At 44.1% G+C, this 22340-nt stretch overlaps 1 protein-coding gene across 1 annotated transcript in view; it reads right to left on the bottom strand.

Annotated features, from left to right (window-relative positions):
* MAP2K5 (mitogen-activated protein kinase kinase 5) overlaps nucleotides 1–22340 on the bottom strand; it is a 406422-nt gene that overhangs the window by 141393 nt on the left and 242689 nt on the right. The window contains exon 17 of the mRNA XM_030189796.1: nucleotides 13775–13804. Coding sequence (XP_030045656.1) covers nucleotides 13775–13804 — 30 coding nt within the window. The remainder of the gene's footprint in view (nucleotides 1–13774; nucleotides 13805–22340) is intronic.

Below are 22340 nucleotides of genomic sequence, written 5' to 3'. Positions count from 1 at the left end.
ACAGCAGCCAGGCTTATATTCGGAAAAACGCGATTCGAAAGCGCCAAACCCCTCCGACAAAAACTACACTGGCTACCAATCAAAGAACGTATTGCTTTCAAAATCTGCACCCTGGTCCACAAAATTATCTACGGTGAAGCCCCGGGATACATGACAGACCTCATAGACCTACCAACAAGAAACACAATCAGAATCACACGAACGCACCTAAATCTCCACTACCCAAGCTGCAAAGGACTCAAATACAAATCAACTTATGCATCCAGCTTCTCCTACATAATCACACAACTGTGGAATGCACTACCAAAAGCAGTGAAAACAACGTACCACCACCTAAACTTCCGGAAATCACTAAAAACCAACCTGTTCAAAAAGGCATACCCTATCGACCCAACTTAAGTGCCTAAACCCTGCAACACAACGAAACCAAAGCTTGTTATAGACGCTGCATAACTTCTTCCGCTCTACGATTCCCCAATTGTGCCTATAACACATGAACCTTATTCGACCACAACAACTCTTTGTATTTGTCTCTCTACCTTACCGGAGATGGCGAACGCCTCTATGGTACAATGTAAGCCACATTGAGCCTGCAAATAGGTGGGAAAATGTGGGACACAAATGTAATAAATAAATAAATAAATAAATGATATAATTTGATTTGTTTGATCCTATGTCTCCTGATTCACCAAGGAAGCGTGAATTCCTGTGAACCAGCACAGTTTATAGAGACAGTGGTTTCATTTCTATTGTTTTCCTGTGTAAATTCTGGTGTTTTATTGCTGGGAAGCACAGGTGTTAGGAGACATCCTGTCTTCTCCTGACATTCCCAGGGATCAGACTGAGGGGGGGGGGGGGGGGAGGAGAATGTCAGAGCTGCTCTCCCAGAGGCCTTAGGCTGACACAGAGTAGGCCCTGAAGTCTCAGTTACACTAACTCTTAGGGCCTTACACTGCATAAGGTAATGCTGACAGCGGTGATACACTGTAAGTCATATTAGGGTCCAAAAGTCATGGTAAAAATAAACCCTCCTTTTTTGCTGGGGTTATTTCACCAACCAAGAGCATAAGGCTGCAAAGTCATGTCTTGATGCTGCCAGGAAGCTACAGCATGGTACCCCCTGGCTTCTGCCCCCCCAAAAGTACAAGCCCCCTACCTTAACATCAATAGTGGTCTGGGGGAGGGTCTTTGGGCAGAAGCGATGCTTGGTTGCTCCTGCCTAGTCCGGTGCTGCATCCAAAATGGCGCAACTACAATTAGCAGTGAGACTACTGCTACGGCTGCCATTTTGGATGTAGCGCTGGACTGGGCATTGCCCCTGCCTGAAAATAACCCCCTAGCACTAACAATGATGTTAGGGTAGCCCTTTGAGGGGGACAAGAGCCATCTTTAAGGTGTGGGGTCTTGTATTTATAGGAGGTAGATGGGGCTTGAGTTAGGGAGGCTTAAGTTGGGGGGGGACGACGACCCTGCTTTTGTGGCCCAATGCTCCTCGTCATATAGACTCTTAAGCAGACTTATTTTCTTTTGTCATGGGATTCAGCAACCTGCAAAACCAGGAACCCGCAGGCTGCTTAATCCAGCGGAAAATCAAGATGCAGTAAAAGTCGAACTTTTGCAGCACCTCGATGAATTCCTCCCCTATAGATCTGCTGTTATTTTACATTTCCTTTAATAGGTGCCCCACCTGCAGGTCCACATGTTTGTCCATAACCACTTTAAGAGTTCCATGAATTGATATGAAACAGGTGATGTGTGGTTCTCATCCTCATCCTTCCCTCATGCTCCCCGTCTCATCAGTCCGCAACCTCGGAGTTATCTTCGACTCCTCCGTCTCCTTCTCTGCGCATATCCAGCAGACAGCCAAGACATGTCGCTTCTTTCTCTTTAACATCAGCAAAATTCGCCCTTTCCTCTCTGAGCACACCACCTGAACTCTCATCCTCTCTCTCATTACCTCTCGCCTTGACTACTGCAACCTACTCCTCACTGGCCTCCCACTTAACCATCTATCCCCCCTTCAATCCGTTCAGAACTCTGCTGCACGTCTTATATTCCGCCTGAACCAATATACTCATATCAACTCTCTCCTCAGGTCACTTCACTGGCTTCCGATCAAATACCGCATACAGTTCAAGCTTCTCCTTCTTACCTACAAATGCACTCAGTCTGCAGCCCCTCATTACCTCTCTACCCTCATCTCCCCTTACGTTCCCGCCCGAAACCTCCGCTCACAGGACAAATCTCTCCTCTCAGTACCCTTCTCCACCACCGCCAACTCCAGGCTCCGCCCATTCTGCCTCGCCTCACCCTATGCTTGGAATAAACTTCCTGAGCCCTTACGCCAAGCCCCCTTCCCTACCCATCTTCAAAGCCTTGCTCAAAGCCCACCTCTTCAATGTTGCTTTCGGCACCTAACCTTTTTACCTTTCAGGAAATCTTGACTGCCCCAATTTGATTGTCTGTACATTTGTCCTTTAGATTGTAAGCTCTTTGAGCAGGGACTGTCCTTCTATGTTAAATTGTACAGCGCTGCGTAACCCTAGTAGCCCTTTAGAAATGTTAAGTAGCAGTAGTTTTATTAAAGTGCATTATTTAATGCAGGCCCCTGGTGCAAAGTATTTATTTGCTGCATTTGTATCCCACATTTTCCCATCTATTTGCAGGCTCAATGTTGCTTACAATATTAGTAAATCTAGTCCTAAAGGTTTTTAAAAATTTGTTATGAATTAAGAAGCAAAGAATGATTCTTCACTAAGCAGATATGATAATACGAGCTCCTGAATAAAACGTCATCCTTAGATATGTGCAGGGGGTTTTTCTTTAATCCAATTTTTGTTTTTTTGTCCTAGCAGTGTCCTCCAGCCAAAAATCCCTGAATAGAACATGGTGAGAAGATCATGTTTGAGTGGGAATGATAAGAGGGTGTGCATGACGGTTCCCTGATGAGAGCTAGGGCAAAGAGAAAGGCTGTGCACAAGAGCATAGAATAACATGGCTTTACCATCCTGGGCTTTTAAAATCCATTTATCCAATCTAGTAAATTTTTTTTTTTAATTTGAAACAGATTTCTGTAATGTCTTTTTATAATTTTTATACAGATAATCTTGATTCTTTCCATGATGCCTGCCTGCCTGCATTTTATTCAAATAATTCTTTAAAATGGCTTAAAAAGCTGTTTGGAATAGCATCAAGCTTTCTGACATCAATCAAACCTTTAGAAAAAAAGGAAGAAGGGAGAATTCCGCTGGCACTTTCTCTATAAACATCAGATCAAGTCGGATGTCTTCAAGGGTTTCAGAGAGAATCATAAAAAACTCCATTAACTTCTGACAAAGAATGCAAATTAATCACAACATGGGGTGCGATGAAAATTAAAGGCTTTTTTCCTAATCAATGACAAGGCAGGATGAAATATCTTCCACACTTCAGAATGCTTGGATCTTGGCATGGTCTGTCCCCTTGCTCGCCACCATGCTCTCTGTGCAAGGCGTTGGAGCCCATTTACCTAAAGTTGCTGTTCTGACCTCCTCCTCTTTCTCCCTCCTGCCAGATCATCTTATATAAATAGCCCAGCCTCCAAAAACATACTAATCATCTCAATCTCAGGTGCATCCAATTTGCTATTCACACACGACTGTGCCAGCAGAGTACACAGAAAAGAAAAAAAAAAAAAAAAAGAGGGAGCCTGGCACAGACAGATGCACCAGGAACCTTAAATGACAGCTTTGGCCTCCGGAAGTGCGATCACTACAGCAAAATCTAGTACAGCCTCCAGGTGAAATGTCTGGAGCACCATATGGAGCAGGGAAAATTAACAGCAAGATGAGAATCAGCACAGCAGCAGGGAGCCCAAAGTTTTTCAAAGGGGGGGGAGGGGGGAAAAGAAATTTAAAGATGAAGAAAGAGAAGTCAGAAATTAATGAGGCGTGAACACATTCTGAGCTTTACAATACCACGGGCACTATTTGCTCAGGGATTTTTATATATACTTTTTTTTTTTTTTTTTTTACTTCAGGTCATTTTTATGTAATTTATTAAGCAGAAATCTTGTACTGTAGCCAACAGATGAAAAAGAAAATAAAGCCCTTGTACATACACACACTTGAGTACTGTACTTTAAATACATCTATATGATCTGGGTTTTACTGGAGACACAACACAGCTTTTCTTCATCTTTTGCTGTCATTTTAAAATGGAAGAATGGCATATGCTTGCACACACGCACTTTCTTCCCCGGTTTAAAAAGCAGTGTAATCGTGCAGACGCTTTATTACAGTCTATTTGGTTCACACTTTCTACTCATTTGAATACTTCTTTCCTGCTCTCCTGGCTCCTTACAGCAAATCAGAGCCCCTCTGTGACTGTCCCCACAGAGGGAGGGAAAGGGCTATTCCTGAAAGCCCGTTTTTCTCCAGGGAAGATCATTTTCATACCAGGCACTAACGTTATTTGTAATCCATTTAGAACTACTACTACTACTACTTAACATTTCTAGAGCGCTACTAGGGTAACGCAGCGCTGTACAGTTTAAAAATAAAGGACAGTCCCTGCTCTAAGGAGCTTACAATCTAAAGGACGAAATGTCAAGTTGGCAGTCTAGATTTCTTGAATAGAGGTAGAGTGGTTAGGTGCCAAAGGCGACATTGAAGAGGTGGGCTTTGAGGAAGGATTTGAAGATGGCCAGAGAGAGGGCCTGGCGTATGGGCTCAGGGAGTTTATTCCAAGCATGGGGTGAGGCGAGGCAGAATGGGCGGAGCCTGGAGTTGGCAGTGGTGGAGAAGGGTACTGAAAGGAGGGATTTGTCTTGAGAGCGGAGGTTACGGGTAGGAGCGTAAGGGGAGATGAGGGTAGAGAGGTAATGAGGGGCTGCAGATCGAGTGCATTTGTAGGTTAGTAGGAGAAGCTTGAACTGTATGCGGTACCTAATCGGAAGCCAGTGAAGTGACTTGAGGAGAGGGGTGATATGAGCATATCGGTCTAGGCGGAAGATAAGACGCGCAGTCGAGTTCTGAACGGATTGAAGGGGGAATAGATGGCTAAGTGGGAGGCCAGTGAGGAGTAGGTTGCAGTAGTCAAGGCTAGAGGTAATGAGAGAGTGGATGAGAGTTCGGGTGGTGTGCTCAGAGAGGAAAGGGCGAATTTTGCTGATGTTGTAGAGGAAGAAGCGACAGGTCTTGGCTATCTGCTGGATATGCGCAGAGAAGGAGAGGGAGGAGTCGAAGATGACTACCAGGCACTAACATTATTTGTAATCCATTTAGAACTGTGTACAGCTAGGCTATAAATACTGTCAAATACAGGAAAACAAAATGTGAGCACTTAAGATAAACTGATTTTAACAAGATAAGCAATATGCATACCGGACCTTTTAAAATGACCCCAGAGAAAGTGTCTGAGGCACCCCCAATTTCCCTGCATGTATTTTATAAGATAAGCACCTCAACTCTGCCCCGGATACAATGTATGCATGCAAGTGAAAAAAAGTAGTAACAGCAGTTAGCGTATCTGGGTTTAAAAAAAGTTTGGACAAGTTCCTGGAGGAAAAGTCCGCAGTCTGCTATTGAGACAAACATGGGGAAAGTCACTGCTTGCCCTGGGAATGCTATACTAATTGGGTTTCTGCCAGGTACTGGCCACTGTTGGAAGCAGGATACTGGGCTAGATGGACCACTGGTCTGACCCAGTATGGCTATTCTTATGTTCTTAAAGGAGTAAGGTAGGCTGAAACCACCAAAAAGGTGGTGGAACACTCAATTCCATATTTATTCATTTAATTAAAATGTTTATAAACCATGCTCTTTAACATTTCACAAATGTCCCATGCAACTTTATAAACATAAGTACAGTGCTGAGTAGCGCAGGTAACAGGACCTGGTGTGAAGCCTACTGGAGCCAGCCAAATCCCAGATTGGAGGGGAGGAGAGGGGAAATTTTAGGAAAGGAGTGAAGCCAAGCACAACACCAGCTCATAGAGTATGAGGGAATTTGTACTCTCTTTTTTGGTGCTTCACCATCTGGAAGGGGTATTCCAGAAAATGTGCCTGCAGACTCCATTAAAATGCTGTCTACGTGGGGCATCGATTGGCACATGGCCGGAATGCAGATTTGTACCCTAGTCAGGTAAGGAAGAATACAGACCAGAGTGACTGCAGGAGGCAGAAAACGAAGGGGTGAACCAGCTGAGTTGCCACGAATCCCTTAACAAGAACCAGTCAATTCACATCTTTTGATGGTGCATATTTCATGTCATTAAAACCAGTGAGCATCATCTAGTAACCAGTGAGTTGCACAGAAATATCAACACTACAATGTACAACCAGAATATGTAAAAACAAACCCAGCACATTATCTTACAGCCAAAGTACCACCACGCTTTGAAAAACAAATCTATACCATTAATTAGTCGAGATCAGGTGGCAGAGCTGGTGGTGGGAGGCAGGGCTGGTGGTTGGGAGGCGGGGATAGTCCTGGGCAGACTTATACGGTCTGTGCCAGAGCCGGTGGTGGGAGACGGGACTGATGGTTGGGAGGCGGGGATAGTCCTGGGCAGACTTATACGGTCTGTGCCAGAGCCGGTGGTGGGAGACGGGACTGATGGTTGGGAGGCGGGGATAATGCAGGGCAGACTTATACGGTCTGTGCCAGAGCCGGTGGTGGGAGGCGGGGCTGGTGGTTGGGAGGCGGGGATAGTGCAGGGCAGACTTATACGGTCTGTACCAGAGCCGGTGGTGGGAGGCGGGGATAGTGCTGGGCAGACTTATATGGTCTGTGCCAGAGCCGGTGGTAGGAGACGGGACTGATGGTTGGGAGGCGGGGATAGTCCTGGCAGACTTATACGGTCTGTGCCAGAGCGGTGGTGGGAGGCGGGGCTGGTGGTCGGGAGGCGGGGATAGTCCTGGGCAGACTTATACGGTCTGTGCCAGAGCCAGTGGTGGGAGACGGGACTGATGGTTGGGAGGCGGGGATAGTCCTGGGCAGACTTATACGGTCTGTACCAGAGCCGGTGGTGGGAGACGGGACTGATGGTTGGGAGGCGGGGATAATGCAGGGCAGACTTATACGGTCTGTGCCAGAGCCGGTGGTGGGAGGCGGGGCTGGTGGTTGGGAGGCGGGGATAGTCCTGGGCAGACTTATACAGTCTGTGCCAGAGCCGGTGGTGGGAGACGGGACTGATGGTTAGGAGGCGGGGATAGTCCTGGGCAGACTTATACGGTCTGTGCCAGAGCCGGTGGTGGGAGACGGGACTGATGGTTGGGAGGCGGGGATAGTGCAGGGCAGACTTATACGGTCTGTACCAGAGCCGGTGGTGGGAGGCGGGGATAGTCCTGGGCAGACTTATATGGTCTGTGCCAGAGCCGGTGGTGGGAGACGGGACTGATGGTTGGGAGGCGGGATAGTGCTGGCAGACTTATACGGTCTGTGCCAGAGCCGGTGGTGGGAGGCGGGGCTGGTGGTTGGGAGGCGGGGATAGTCCTGGGCAGACTTATACGGTCTGTGCCAGAGCTGGTGGTGGGAGACGGGACTGATGGTTGGGAGGCGGGGATAGTGCTGGGCAGACTTATACGGTCTGTGCCCTGAAAAGGAGAGGTACAAATCAAGGTAAGGTATACACAAAAAGTAGCACATATGAGTTTATCTTGTTGGGCAGACTGGATGGACCATGCAGGTCTTTTTCTGCCGTCATCTACTATGTTACTATGTAATTATAATGGATCTTTTCCCTGTTCTGCCCTTCTGCAGATAGTGGCATTTCTCTATCCCAGAGTTCTGAACCCAGTCCTCAGAACACACCTAGTCAGTCAGGGTTTCTGGATATCCACAATGAATATGCATGACATAAATTTCTATGCATACCTCTATTCTATGCAAATTTATCTCATGCATATTCATTGTAGGTATCCTGAAACCCTGACTGAGTTGAGAAGCCCTGCTCTATCCCGGGATGCCTTGTTTGGAATCAGGAATCAATGAAATGCTTTCCTGGTCACACCACTGGAAGACTTTAACCCTTTTGGTGCCTAAGTATGGGAAAAGTGATTCATTCATATGTATAACTACTAAAAGGGGATTCCAACAATGTCAGGGGCTGATGCAGAAAACTAATGCGGTTTCTTTGCGCACAATGCAGACGCTAACCCTGTGCTAGAGACCAGTGAACGTCCTATTAAAACGGATGGCAATCAGGGTATTGGTTATTCTGCCAACTGCTGCAGAAGACTTTAAGGTTAAGAGGCACAGAAGTGCTAGCTGCTGGAATACATAATAGCCTTATTACTCCCTGATCCCCTCTCCCAGAAAGGACTCCCCATCGTCCAATCCCTCACCCCCTGACCCCAGAAGGGAACCACCTCCCAAAGATGCCTCATCCCCATGGACACTACCCCCAAAATCCCTAGTAATCTAGTAGACCCTCACCCCCCCGATCGTCCTAAAATAAATAGTGAAGTGGACCCCAATCTCTACACCATGACACCCCCGAGACTGGAGGGATGCCCACTCATTCCTGTCTCTGCACCACCATCTTCCAAAATAGTAGCGCCTGACCCCACACAGTGCATGGTGGGATGCCTGATAAGGGAATTTACCCTTATTTGGTAGTCTGGGTAGAACCTACCAAATAAGGGAAACGTTTGGCAGACTGATTCTGCACAGTGTGTCTCAGGTGCTGCCACTTTGAAAGATACTGACAGAGAGGCATCACGTCTGCCTCTTGTTAAATGGTACCCAGGAAGTTACGGTGGGGCTCGGGGTCCACTGGACTACAAAAGATTTTTTGGGTCATGGTCGATGAATAATAAAATTGATTGGCATGTGTTTTACTAAACCACATGTCAATCCCGAACACCACGCCCCTCATACGTAGCTTTTTTTGAAAACAGCTGATCTAAATTGATCTATTTATAGAGCAGACGCGGCATATGACGCACCAGCGCCATTTTCGTTTGTGGAGTGTAATCTGAAAGTTAGTATACTGGAATCTTATCTTTCTAGAAAATTGCACCAATATTTGCAACACAAGTCCCTGAAGAAGCCACGAGAAGGAGAAACGGTGGCGCAGTTGGACTCAAGTGTTGCCTAAATTTCATTGGCGCTTTCTTTTGTAGATTGCATATTTGAGATTCATGTCTTTAAATGCTAACCATTAATCACAGCATTGAGCACTTTATAAAATTGATAAAATAAAACAAAAAGAAGAAGACGTCTTTATGAATCCCTATGATAGAGACTAATGAAATGTCCGTTGTTAACCTAAGACTTTGAGTCTGAGAGGTTTCTGAGGGATTCCCTTCTTCTTAAAAATTACACAGTAGTGGATTTGTTTCTTCTAGTGTCACTGTTGATTTTGTAAAGATTTGGGGCATCTCTGGGGCCTCGGTCCCTTCTGGGGCCCTGAAGTGGTAGATTAGGGTATTGGGGGGGGGGGGGGCAGATAGGGAAGGACTGAGGCAACCCAAAGCTGCATATGCTTTTAAAATGCCTCCCTTCCTGTCAATGCATGAGCCAATCACCACTTCTACAGTGACAGGAAGGGAAATTTTTTTTCTCTCTTCAGCAGCAATGGTTGCATAATTCTCTTCTGCTGTAAGCTTTTTTCTGTCACCACACTTTTTAACATGATGGTAATCTAAGAGCAAAAAGTGTGCCTTCAGCTTATATTGTTTTTGGAAGCCTCTTAGATATTTTGTTAGGTATATCACGATTGAACTTTCATCGAAGCTGTGCACTGAGCCATACGGTTCCAACACGAGCTTCAGGAAGCCGTTACCATCTATACAGAATACTGCCCTCCATCCGATTGACTCGCGGGAGGATTGTGAAAAATTACAAGAGGACCTTATGAGACTGGGCGTCTAAATGGCAGATGACGTTTAATGTGAGCAAGTGCAAAGTGATGCATGTGGGAAAGAGGAACCCGAATTATAGCTACGTCATGCAAGGTTCCACGTTAGGGGTCGCTGACCAAGAAAGGGATCTAGGTGTCGTCGTTGATGATACGTTGAAACCTTCTGCTCAGTGTGCTGCTGTGGCTAAGAAAGCAATAGAATGTTAGGTATTATTAGGAAAGGAATGGAAAACAAAAATGAGGATGTTATAAAGCCTTTGTATCGCTCCATGGTGAGAGTGCACCTCGAATATTGTGTTCAATTCTGGTCGCCACATCTCAAAAAAGATATAGTGGAATTAGAAAAGGTGCAGAGAAGGGTGATGAAAATGATAAAGGGGATGAGACGACTTCCCTATGAGGAAAGGCTAAAGCAGCTAGGACTCTTCAGCTTGGAGAAAAGGTGGCTGAGGGGAGATATGATAGAGGTCTATAAAATACTGAGTGAAGGCTGACGGGTAGATGTGAAGCGACTGTTCACGCTTTCCAAAAATACTAGGGATAGGAGGCATGCGATGAAGCTACAATGTAGTAAATTTAAAACGAATTGGAGAAACTTTTTCTTCACTCAATGTGTAATTAAACTCTGGAATTCGTTGCCAGAGAATGTGGTAAAGGCAGTTAGCTTAGCGGAGTTTTAAAAAGGTTTGGACAGCTTCCTAAAGGAAAAGTCCATAGACCGTTATTAAATGGACTTGGGGAAAATCCACTATTTCTGGGATAAGCGGTATAAAATGTTTTGTACTTTTTTGGGATCTTGCCAGCTAATCCTGGATTAGCCACTTGATGGACCTTTGGTCTTTCCCAGTATGGCAACACGTATGTACTTATGTACTTAAGAGCTGACACGGCCAGTGTTTCGGAGAATGCCTGCATCAGGGGTCTGTAGAAGTACAACAGATAGGAGTAATCCTCTCAGATTCTTCACTGTTTCAAACAGCAAATAGTGATTGAAGGTACCTGGATTATAAAGCTGGTGGTGCTGAATATTACCACTGTTGGGCGCTCTCTCCTGCTGTGGGGATTTGCCAGTCTGTGACATGAAATACAGCTCTCTCCAAAACCCCATGCAGGGCCGTGTCGGGTCTTGAAATAAATATAATTGTTTCCTGTACAACTTGGCTCTCCCTGAGATTCCATCTGTGACCGATTACACTCGTTTTTCTGCACTTTGTAAGAACATGAGACAGACATCTGACAAAAGCCCCCTCACCCCCCCTCAGGGCCTTCTTTCAACACCACTTTGGTTTGAAAGGCAGTATAACAAATCTATAAAATAAATAAAGTCCTCTGATGTTATCAGGCCTGACCTTGCCAGTTACCCACACTATATCTGAATTTGAACCAAACATGGAACATGGCAGAAGAGGCTTCTCTTCTAGTGACAGGACAGATTTTCTGAGAATTGGTATGTATGTTCAAATGTAATTCCTCTCAGAGAGCTGTGATTTTAATCTGTGCAGCAGAGAACTCTCTTTCTTTATCTCCTGCTGCAAAATCCACTCTTTCCACAGACTTGCTCTGCCTGTAGATGACCTGCGAACTTGAAAAATTCCCTTGCATTTCCTTCATTAGCAGAGAGTGGCTACAAAGGCTGTTATCTCTTGAACATCTCCCTCAGTCCAAGACTATAACAACATAACAGCATGGGAAATATGAGCTGCCTGTATTATTCAATAACCATGTTTGTCATGCATCTGCATAATCTAACCATGCATAAATTAGGATATGTAATACAACAATTATTTGCATAATAATAGTGAGTTAATAGATGCTTAAGGAGCACAGACCAACAGCACCTTGGCTTGTGTAGCTCTCACTGCCAGGAACCCACTATTCAGAGGGAAACGCGGGGATAATTCATTCATAACCCCAGTGGACAGTCTCTTTCATTTTTCCACAGAGGCGCATTCAGTTTTAGACTGGCTTTTACAGCCTCCTCGGTTTCTCGCAGAGACCTGCACTGCCCTGCCCTAGAGAGATGCTTGGGGAGAAGTCAGTTTTGTTTCTGTTCGAGATGAATTGCTCTTTCCAAAACCAATCCGTGCTTGCAAAAGGAAAATAGCTGGGCCTGACTTGGGTGCTTCACGTGGCAGACATGTAGCAGGTCCCCGGTTCAATTCCGAGCCAGGTCTTCTGCTCTCTGGATTGCTTGGAAAGGGGGGGGGGGGTGATATACATTAGGGAGCAAATCCCTTGACTGCTGCAAATGAGAGGTATGGTGTTCTGACTGAACTGGAAGTAAAAAGGAGAGAAGGAAAAACTGCTAAATCAGATGAAAAAAAATAAGAACCAAAGGCAAATGCCCACCCCTTCTGAAGGTCCTTGCAATCATAAGCAGAGAGGAAACGGATGGTCAGGTCTTTGAGGAAAACTGCTGTGTGCAGTGCAGGAGGAGAAAATCAGGATCAAACTTTCAGTCACCCGGCAGAGATTCCAAGAATTCATCAATCATCAATAACATTACCATGTCCGATACAAATGGGCCATTTTGTTGACCAGCACCATCAAGCAATAACGAAATGTCTTATTTCACCCGAAGCCTGCTGAAATATCCACTGCACCGTAAGTATGAGATAAAAGTAGGTCACTGCTGTTTACAGTGACGAAGGGCAGTCTATATATCACCTACAACATCAGCAGTCAAAAATCACCACAAGGAAAATCTAATTAAACACTGACAAATGGAAAATTATTTTCCTTTGATTGTGCAGTTATGTTTCTGCTGCCTAGCACTGCATGCTGCTTCCAGCCCGAGGAATCAGCAGCTCTTCGTTAGATGCAACTATTTCCTCCGTTGGAGTCCTAATCCAGACCATTTTGTCTAAATTAAGAATCTGCATGGTAGAGGAGAATCCTTAGAGTGTCAGGAAAATTATATTCCTGGGCGGTGTGGAAATAGTGGCAATAAAAATGAAGGAAACTATCTATCCAGTCTTCTGAAGAAATAGCAATATTTTGCTTAAAACATAAAATAAAACTCCATCCCTCCCCACTCCCTGCCATGAACTTAGTGCTTTGCCAGGTGTATGCACGGGTGGGTAGGTGGCGTGGCGTGGCGTGGTTTCCCTCTCCTTCACACATAGGGATGAGTTTTCTAGTGGTACAGCGTTTGGGAAGCAAAGCTAGTGCTGGGCAGACTTCTACGGTCTGTGCCCTGAAAACGGCAAGGACAAATCAAGGTCAGATAAATATATAAAGTAGCACATACGAGTTTATCTTGTTGGGCAGACTGGATAAGTACATAAGTACATAAGTAGTGCCATACTGGGAAAGACCAAAGGTCCATCTAGCCCAGCATCCTGTCACCGACAGTGGCCAATCCAGGTCAAGGGCACCTGGCACGCTCCCCAAACGTAAAAACATTCCAGACAAGTTATACCTAAAAATGCGGAATTTTTCCAAGTCCATTTAATAGCGGTCTATGGACTTGTCCTTTAGGAATCTATCTAACCCCTTTTTAAACTCCGTCAAGCTAACCGCCCGTACCACGTTCTCCGGCAACGAATTCCAGAGTCTAATTACACGTTGGGTGAAGAAAAATTTTCTCCGATTCGTTTTAAATTTACCACACTGTAGCTTCAACTCATGCCCTCTAGTCCTAGTATTTTTGGATAGCGTGAACAGTCGCTTCACATCCCACCCGATCCATTCCACTCATTATTTTATACACTTCTATCATATCTCCCCTCAGCCGTCTCTTCTCCAAGCTGAAAAGCCCTAGCCTTCTCAGCCTCTCTTCATAGGAAAGTCGTCCCATCCCCACTATCATTTTCGTCGCCCTTCGCTGTACCTTTTCCAATTCTACTATATCTTTTTTGAGATACGGATGTACAGGTCTTTATTTGCCACCATCTACTATGTTACATCGGTAATGAGCAATCTTACCTGAGGATAGGGAAACCTCCCAAGTGCGAGCTGGAAAAAAAATAATATTTATCTGTTTAGAGATTTGAATGCAACAAAAGAAACCATAAACATTTTCCACACTCACACCCTGCGAAATAGAAGAAACAGTAAGAAATGAAAATCTCCCTGAACTCATCTTCAGAGGATGAGGGAATCCCTAACCCACTATAAAAGCTCAATTAACCAGTTTGTCACAAGCACTAAACATGTCAGAGGTCAACATTGGCATCTTTTCAATACACATGAGCACATCCACTCTGAATTAGTTCTTGGATTTGCACAGAAGCTTTCTAACTAAAGACGCACTTATACTGGAAGAACAGGCTGACTACTTATAGAGACGGCAGATAAGGACGATTATCTAAATTTCCACAGACCTGTTAAGAGGGAATAGGCTTAGGAGTAACCTAAGGAAGTAGTATTTCACAGAAAAGGTGGTGGAGGTGGTGGAGTCGAGGACTGTTCATGGGATAAGCATGTGGGATCGCTTAGGAACAGGAAGAATTAGGGGTTACAGAGGATGGGCAGACTGGATGGGTCATATGGCCTTTATCTGCCGTCGTGTTTCTATGTTTCTAACTCCTGGTCCCCTCTTTTCCAATCCTTGTGAGGAAGGGTAGAAGCTATAAACATGGTACTGATACAAAATAAACTATTTTTTCAGTATGATCCCTTTCCCATTTTCAGATTCCTTCTATAAAAAAATTAGGTAAGCTCATTTCTATATATCTACGGCTCTCTTCTACTCCCCATAAATTGGGTGGAGTCAATCTTCCAGACTTTAAAAGCTATCATATGGCATTCCAGATCTTTCAAGTTAAATATTGGTATCAAACAAATCATGACCCTAATGTGTCTAAATGGGTAGTTTCTAAAGAAGACAAAATAGCCCCTACCCCATTAGGTCTCCAGCCATCCATGAACAAATTCCACTACACAGATGATTTATGTGTTCTGAAGTTCACGTCTCGTACAATTAACAATACTGTGTCTCTTTTAGGATACAGCAGATGTTTCCCCATGGTATATCTCCTCTTTTGGTAGTTGTAAATTTCCTCCTAAGATATGAAAACTATGGTGTGCTACTAATATATGGTCTCCTTCCCAGTCGCCAATGACAAAGTAGCCTCTTTTCAAGATACATGAGACCATGAGAAATACTGGAAACAACTGTCTCAGCTCATCGTTAATCACTACCATCTGCCTCTTCAAACATTTCAAATTTTTGCCAAAAATGACTACATGCTCCAAAATCTGCCTCTATAGTGTATAAATCTTTACTAACATCGAGGAACCAACTGTATTCTGGTCTAGTCACAAGCTGGGAGAAAGACTTGGACATCTCAATGTCCTCTATGGAATGGGACTTTACTTGAACAAATCTATACGTCCATCACTTCCGCTACACTGTTACAATCTTCACACTTTGTTATCCATAAAGCATACTGGACCCTAGTCAAACTGGCGAAACTACCTCAGATTCAATCAGACACCTGCTGGTCTTCTAACAAGGAATTTGGTACACATATGCTGTCCTAGTGCACCATCTTGAAGCCATATTGGCCCCAAATGTGAAATATAATTAATTTTCTTCCTCACGGATCATCTATCCTATAAAGTCATCATAATACGATCATCTAACTCCTGGTTTATTTATTAGCTCAAACTCTGCAAAGCTGTTAAACTTAATGATCGCTTTAGCCATCCGCATTCTTGTTTTAAACTGGAAAAACAACTTGAATGCCTCATACTATGAGTGGTGGAATATTTTATGTGCATTTTGAAAATACGAGGAGGCAGTGGCCTTCAAAAAAGGTTATTTAGTCTCCTTTTCAAATCATGGTCTCTCCTGGACAATCACTGCTCTAACACCTCCTAAATGTGAGATTGATCACCGAACGATCCCTTTTTCTTCACCCTCCATTTTATACATCATTCTACTGCAAATTAATCTGATCCTTATTTGTTCTGGTTATTGTAATCTTCTTGCTTTAGAAACTATTTGTACAATTTTGTATTATCTGTACTGTATTTATCATTATTATTATTGTTGTTAAAATTTTATAACCAAACTCGGGGAAAAAAAAGACCATGCAGGTTACCTTCTCTGTGCCTCTGTTTCAAGCATAAATAGAATTAGTCAGGGGAAGATAAAGAAAGACAACACAGAGAGGAAAATATTTAAAAAAAAGAATGCAATCGTGACAAAAACATTGTACTGTAAAAGAGAAGAGGGAAGCGATAAAACAGAGCAACTCAAACCGTGGCCAAAAACCCTACAAAATGTATTCGTAGACTATGTAGCAACTGGATGCTTTGGACATCTAAATCATCTTTGAGTCTATTTATAGTGGTTTCTTCTTCCCTGAGCTTGTCAAGGTATTTTAAATTAAGAAACTTAGAAGAGACTCTGTAATCTTGCCTGAAATAGCCTGGAGATATATCACTGTACTAAATGTGCTTCAGATTTAATGAAGCCTTAATGTCCTTTTTAATTTTGCCTGTTCTGTATCACCAGGGGTCGAGCAAGGCAATCAGCGCTCAAGAGGGAGGTTTCACTTAAAACTAGGAAAAAGCTCATTTGCTTATGAGTTGCACTGTATTTTCTTAATTAAATTTACTCAGTAAAATGGTTTAAGTTCAGCCAACCAATGACCTCTCTGTACAGATTTAGATTTATAAACAGGTTAACAGTTACATTAAAAAATAAAACAAACAGATTCCGTTTCTGCACTAATGGGAATTTTCTATCCTTTTATCATGTTTACAGAAGTCTGAGCTTAATATAAACACTGTCCTAACTATTAAGCCCAGGCAAACAGCTCATCTGTCTTCTCCCCATACTCCCCCCTTGCTCTTCTCCTGCTCAAGCCCCTCCTGAAGGTGGACATTATGGTCCCTCTCCTCAGTCACCGTGACAGCAGCAGTTCAAATGCTTTCTGCTCAAAAGCTTAGTTGTACAGTGCTGAGCACATCTAGAAATAATAAGAAGTAATAACAGAGTTTTAGACCTTCTAGGCCAGCCACGATTTTTTTTTTTTTAACTGGAAGAAGCTGAGGGAAAGCAGTTTTTTTTTTCTCAAGCATGACTGGAGATTTTCTTTGGACACGTTCAAAGGTAATGGCCTGGATCCTGAGATGAGAGAGAGCCGAGTGCTGATGACTTAAGCCTGGGGCTGAGGGTAGCGGACATCCACACCGGCCCAAAAAGGACACTCATGGGATCAGAATTGGAGACACAAGATCTGATCCTGGGGAACTGGGTTCGATTCCCACTGCAGCTCCTTGCGACTCTGGGCAAGTCACTTAACCCTCCATTGCCCCTGGTACAAAATAAGTACCTGAATATATGTAAACCGCTTTGAATGTAGTTGCAAAAACCTCAGAAAGGCTGTATATCAAGTCCCAGTTCCCTTTCCCTATAGTAGCAACAGAATCTCAATAGTAGCAACATTCCATTTAGAATCTCTTGATATACTGCCTTTCTGTGGTTTCTGCAAATATACTCAATGCGCTTTACACAGATACTTATTTTGTACCCGGGGCAATGGATGGTTATGTGACTTGCCTAGAGTCACGGGGAGCTGCAATAGGAATTGAACCAGTTCCCCTGGTTCTAAGGCCACTGCACTAACCATTAGGCTACTCATCTCATCACAGGCAATGGGGTAAAGACGTGGCAGCCAACAGAGGCCTTCCCTCTCATCACAGGAGATAAGAAATGGCACAGTCAGCTTACAGGGGCTCTGTCTCTCTTTCTTACTGCCGGAGATGAAGTACACATTAATTCAGTAAACGATGGCCTAGTGGTTAGAGCACCAGTCTTGACATCCAGAGGTGGATTGTTCAAATCCCACTGCTGCTCCTTGTGATCTTGGGTAAGTCACTAACCCTCCATTACATCAGGTACAAACTTAGATTGTGAGCACTCCAGGGACAGTGTACCTGAACGTAACTCACCTTGAGCTACTACTGAAAAGGTGTGAACAAAATCCAAATACAATGAATAAACTCCTGCACCCCACTTTATGTCTTTTTGAAAGTACAGTGTTATCATTTGACAGCTTTGCTGTGCATATTATCTCATTGCCGTATTTTCAGGTCCCAGGTGCCCTTTCTCTGGTCACCACTGATGCAGTACAGGAATGTCAGGATATAGGGGTCCTTCCTTCAATGGCTGGCATAGGATTATTCTCAGTTCAAAGCCAAAGTATGTGCACAAACCTTAAAAATTCAGTCATGGGATGAATGGAAATTTCAGAGAAAGCATTGACAACCCACAGAAAAATGGCCAATTCAGTTTGCTATCCCTTCCCCTCCCTTACAGATCCTATGTGCTTGTCCCAAGCTTTCTTGAATTTAGATCCCAGCAACAAAAGACTCAAGCATCAGAGATATCCTAAATTTCTAGGGAGTTTGAATGAATCTATTCATAAAGAGGGTTAATAAATCCTAATAATGAATTAAATAGGTAAATCAGAATTTGAGTTTAAGGCCAGCAGCTACGAAATGCCTGTTCACTCATTCCTGTCCATTTTCCCAAGGCCAAGCTTTCATTTCTGCTCTTACAGCTGATGACCGGGGACAGTCACAATATCCTTTCTTCCTATTGTTTTGCTTCGACTTTAGACCAGGTTTATGCAGGGTAACATTTCTTTTCTCTATGGTAGTGTTTGTTCCTAGCACACATATAACATGATAAAAATGTTTCAAGCACTATGTAGGAGCCGGTAAAAAAGGCTTACTGCCTGATGTTCAAAGTGATTTGCCCAGGTAAATCGTTTGTGGCCAACTAATCACTGATACTCAGCAGTATTTACATGGACAGGGCCGCTGGATATCTCCACAAACCGCCCTGCATGGTCCAGTAGCTCCATGGTATCTGTGGGTGGAGTCTGGGAAGAGCCAGGACTTAACTGGACAGCGCCGATATTCAGACCACTAATCAGTTTGGTTACATTTAGGGCAGCAACAAGGTGTGCCCTAACTTTAGGCATTGAACTAACTGGGAACCAGTCTGAATATTGCTGATGCCCAGTTACCTCCCAGTAGCAGCCTATGGGATTCCTGGAGCCCCCTTGCTCCACCCAATCGTAAACTCCTCCCTCCCCCTAAACCAGTAGGGTCCACACCAGGCCCTCTCCACCTGCACCCTTACCCCTCCCTCTCTGTAGGTCCTCCAGGCCCACTTTTTAATACCCCAGTGGTCTACCAGGGTCCAACAGGCAGGAGTGAAGTCCACTCGCTCCTGCCCATCGAGGCTCAAATTACAAAATGGCTACCGCAATCTCTCGTGGCACTCTCGCTGGTCTTCACCTACTGGCTTCATGGGGTGGGAGGGAACAGGAAAAGCAAACTTGATTAAACTTATGCAGGTTCCAGTCGATATCAATCAGGACCCACATAATCCCTGGCGGCTTCCATATCAACAATTAACCCTGTCTATCTCAGAACCACAATGCCCACTTTCTGCTTTCATCACCTCACTATCTCTTTTGTCTTCTCCCTTCTTCTCAGCACTCAAGCTTCAACATTTTCTTGCTTTTATTCAACCATTTCCATTCTGTCTGAGTGCATCTCATCTTTGTCACTGTCGTCATGCCTCTCCTACTCTTGCTCCTTCTGCTGCTCTCTGCTGTGGATATCAATCCCAATCCAAATCAGCTCTTACCCTACTCGTGCAGGTCATGCTGCAATGTCTCAAATCTAATTTCTGGTCCTCTCCTCTCCCCTTCTTCTCAGCCTTTCTCATGTGCCCTGTGGAATGCTTGCTCTGTGTCCAACAAGCTTTCCTACATGCACGACCTCTTTATTTCTCGTACTCTCCATCTGCTTGCCTAACTGAGACTTGGCTTTGCCCTGAAAACTCTGCTTCAGCTGCTGACCTGTGTCATGGAGGTTACTTTTTCTCCCAAACACCTCGCCAGGTTGGCCACAGAGGTGGTGTCAAACGACTACTCTCACCCTCTTGCAGCTTTCAACCTCTTCTTCCACTTCAGTCTCACTGCTTTTCTTCCTTCGAAGTCCACTCCTTCCATCTATTCACTCCTCTGAGTAGCAGTTATTTATCTACCTCCCTGATAAGTCCTTTTCTTCCTTTCTCACTGACTGACTACTGGCCTTCCTTCTTTCTCAAAACCTCATCTTCTTCCCTCATTCTTAGGGATTTTAACATTCATGCTCATGATCCATCTGACTCTTATGTCTCTCAGTTTTTTGCTTTAACATCCTCCTTCAATCTTCAGCTGTGCTCTACTCACCAGACTCGTCTTCTTTTCCAACTGCTAACTCAACAGTTTCTGCACCTCAGGTCTTCCCCTCTCTGATCATCTTCTGATAACCTTCTCACTTAGACACCATTCTCCCTCCAGTCCGGTCCAATCTCTACCTATACATTTAGGAATCATAGTAACATAGTAAATGACGGCAGAAAAAGACCTGCACGGTCCATCCAGTCTGCCCAACAAGACAAACTCATATGTGCTACTTTTTGTGTATACCCTACTTTGATTTGTACCTGTGCTCTTCAGGGCACAGACCGTATAAGTCTGCCCAGCACTATCCCCGCCTCCCAACCACCTGCCCCTCCTCCCAACCACTAGCTCTGGCACAGACCGTATAAGTCTGCCCAGCCCTATCCCCGCCTCCCGCCACCGGCTCTGCCACCCAATCTCGGCTAAGCTCCTTAGGATCCATTCCTTCTGAACAGGATTCCTTTATGTTTATCCCATGCGTGTTTGAATTCTGTTACCGTTTTCATTTCCACCACCTCCCGCGGGAGGGCATTCCAAGCATCCCCTATTCTCTCCGTGAAAAAATACTTCCTGACATTTTTCTTGAGTCTGCCCCCCTTCAATTTCATTTCATGTCCTCTCGTTTTACCGCCTTAGCACCTCCGGAAAGGTTCATTTGTGGATTAATACTTTTCAAATATTTGAACGTCTGTATCATATCACCCCTGTTTCTCCTTTCTTCCAGAGTATACATGTTCAGGTCATCAGGTCTCTCATCAAGTCAGGCTATTGACTCTCCACCAGTGTTTCATCCCTCTTCTCAACCATTAGGTCATCCATGTCTGTCAATGAGCTGTACAAGAACATAAGAGTAGCCAAACTGGTTCAGACCAATGGTCCATGTAGCCCAGTATCCTGTTTCCAACAGTGGCCAAGCCAGGTACCTGAAAGAACCCAAATCGTGTCAAAATTCTATGCTACCAATCCCATGTTGCTTCCCCCCATCTGTCTCAATAACAGATTATGGAGCTTTCCTCCAGGAACTTGTCCAAACCTTTTTTTAACCCGCTACACTAATCGTTGTTACCACATCCTCCAGCAAAGAGTTCCACAGCCTATTTGTTGAGTGAAAAAATATTTCCTCCTATTTGTTTTAAAAGTATTTCCATGTAACTTCCTTGAGTGCCTTTGTACTTTTGGAGCAAGTAAAAAAATAAAATTAAATTAATACATTTTGTAAAAAATCGATTCACTTCCACTCGTTCTACACCACTCAGAATTTTGTAGATCTCAATCAAATTTCCCCTAATCCGTCTCTTTTCCAAGTGGAAGAGCCTTAACCTCCTTAGCCTTTTCTCATGTGAGAGGAGTTCCATCCCCTTTATCATTTTGGTTGCTCTTCTTTGAACTTTTCTAATTCCGTCATATCTTTTTGGAGATATGGCAACCAGAACTAAATGCAATACTGAAAGTGAGGTCGCAACATGGAGCAATACAGAGGCATTATAGTATTTTCAGTCTTATTTATTTATTTATTGCATTTGTATCCCACATTTTCCCACCTATTTGCAGGCTCAATGTGGCCTGCATCCATATCCATATCCTAATAATTCCTAGCATCCTGTTTGCTTTTTTTGCCGCCCCTGCACATTGGGCAGAAAATTTCATCGTATTATTTACAACAACTAGATCATTTCTTGGGTGAGGACTCCCAAGGTGGACACTAGCCTCATAAGTATATAAGTGTTGCTATACTGGGACAGACCGAAGGTCCATCAAGCCCAGAATCCAGTTTCCAAAAGTGGCCAATCCAGGTTACAAGCAACTGGCAAGATCCCAAAACAGTACAATACATTTTATGCTACTTATCCTAAAAATAAGAAGGGAATTTCCCCCCCAAGTCCATCTTAATAATGGCTTGTGGACTTTTCTTTAGGAAGCTATCCAAACCTTTCTCACTTTCCTATCTAAGATACTTGAACATGCTATTCACTGCCGCTGTCTTGACTTTCTTTCTTCTGAAGCTATTCTTGATCCACTTCAATCTGGCTTCTGCCCTCTACATTCAATTGAAACAACCCTTGCTAAAGTCTCCTGTTCCTGGACAGATCCAAAGGTCTCTATTATATCCTTATCCATCTTGATCTATCTGCTGCTTTTGACACTGTTGATCACCACTTACTACTTGATATGCTGTCCTCACTTGGATTTCAGGGCTCAGATCTTTCCTGGTTGTCTTCTTATCTCTCCCATTGCATGTTCTAGTGGATCTTCCTCCACTTCTATCCCACTAGCACTTGGTGTACCTCAGG

The sequence above is a fragment of the Microcaecilia unicolor genome, chromosome 1 (assembly GCF_901765095.1).
Source record: "Microcaecilia unicolor chromosome 1, aMicUni1.1, whole genome shotgun sequence".
Taxonomy (NCBI): domain Eukaryota; kingdom Metazoa; phylum Chordata; class Amphibia; order Gymnophiona; family Siphonopidae; genus Microcaecilia; species Microcaecilia unicolor.
Note: the sequence above shows the minus strand (reverse complement) of the source record. Positions and strands in the feature narration are given on the sequence as shown.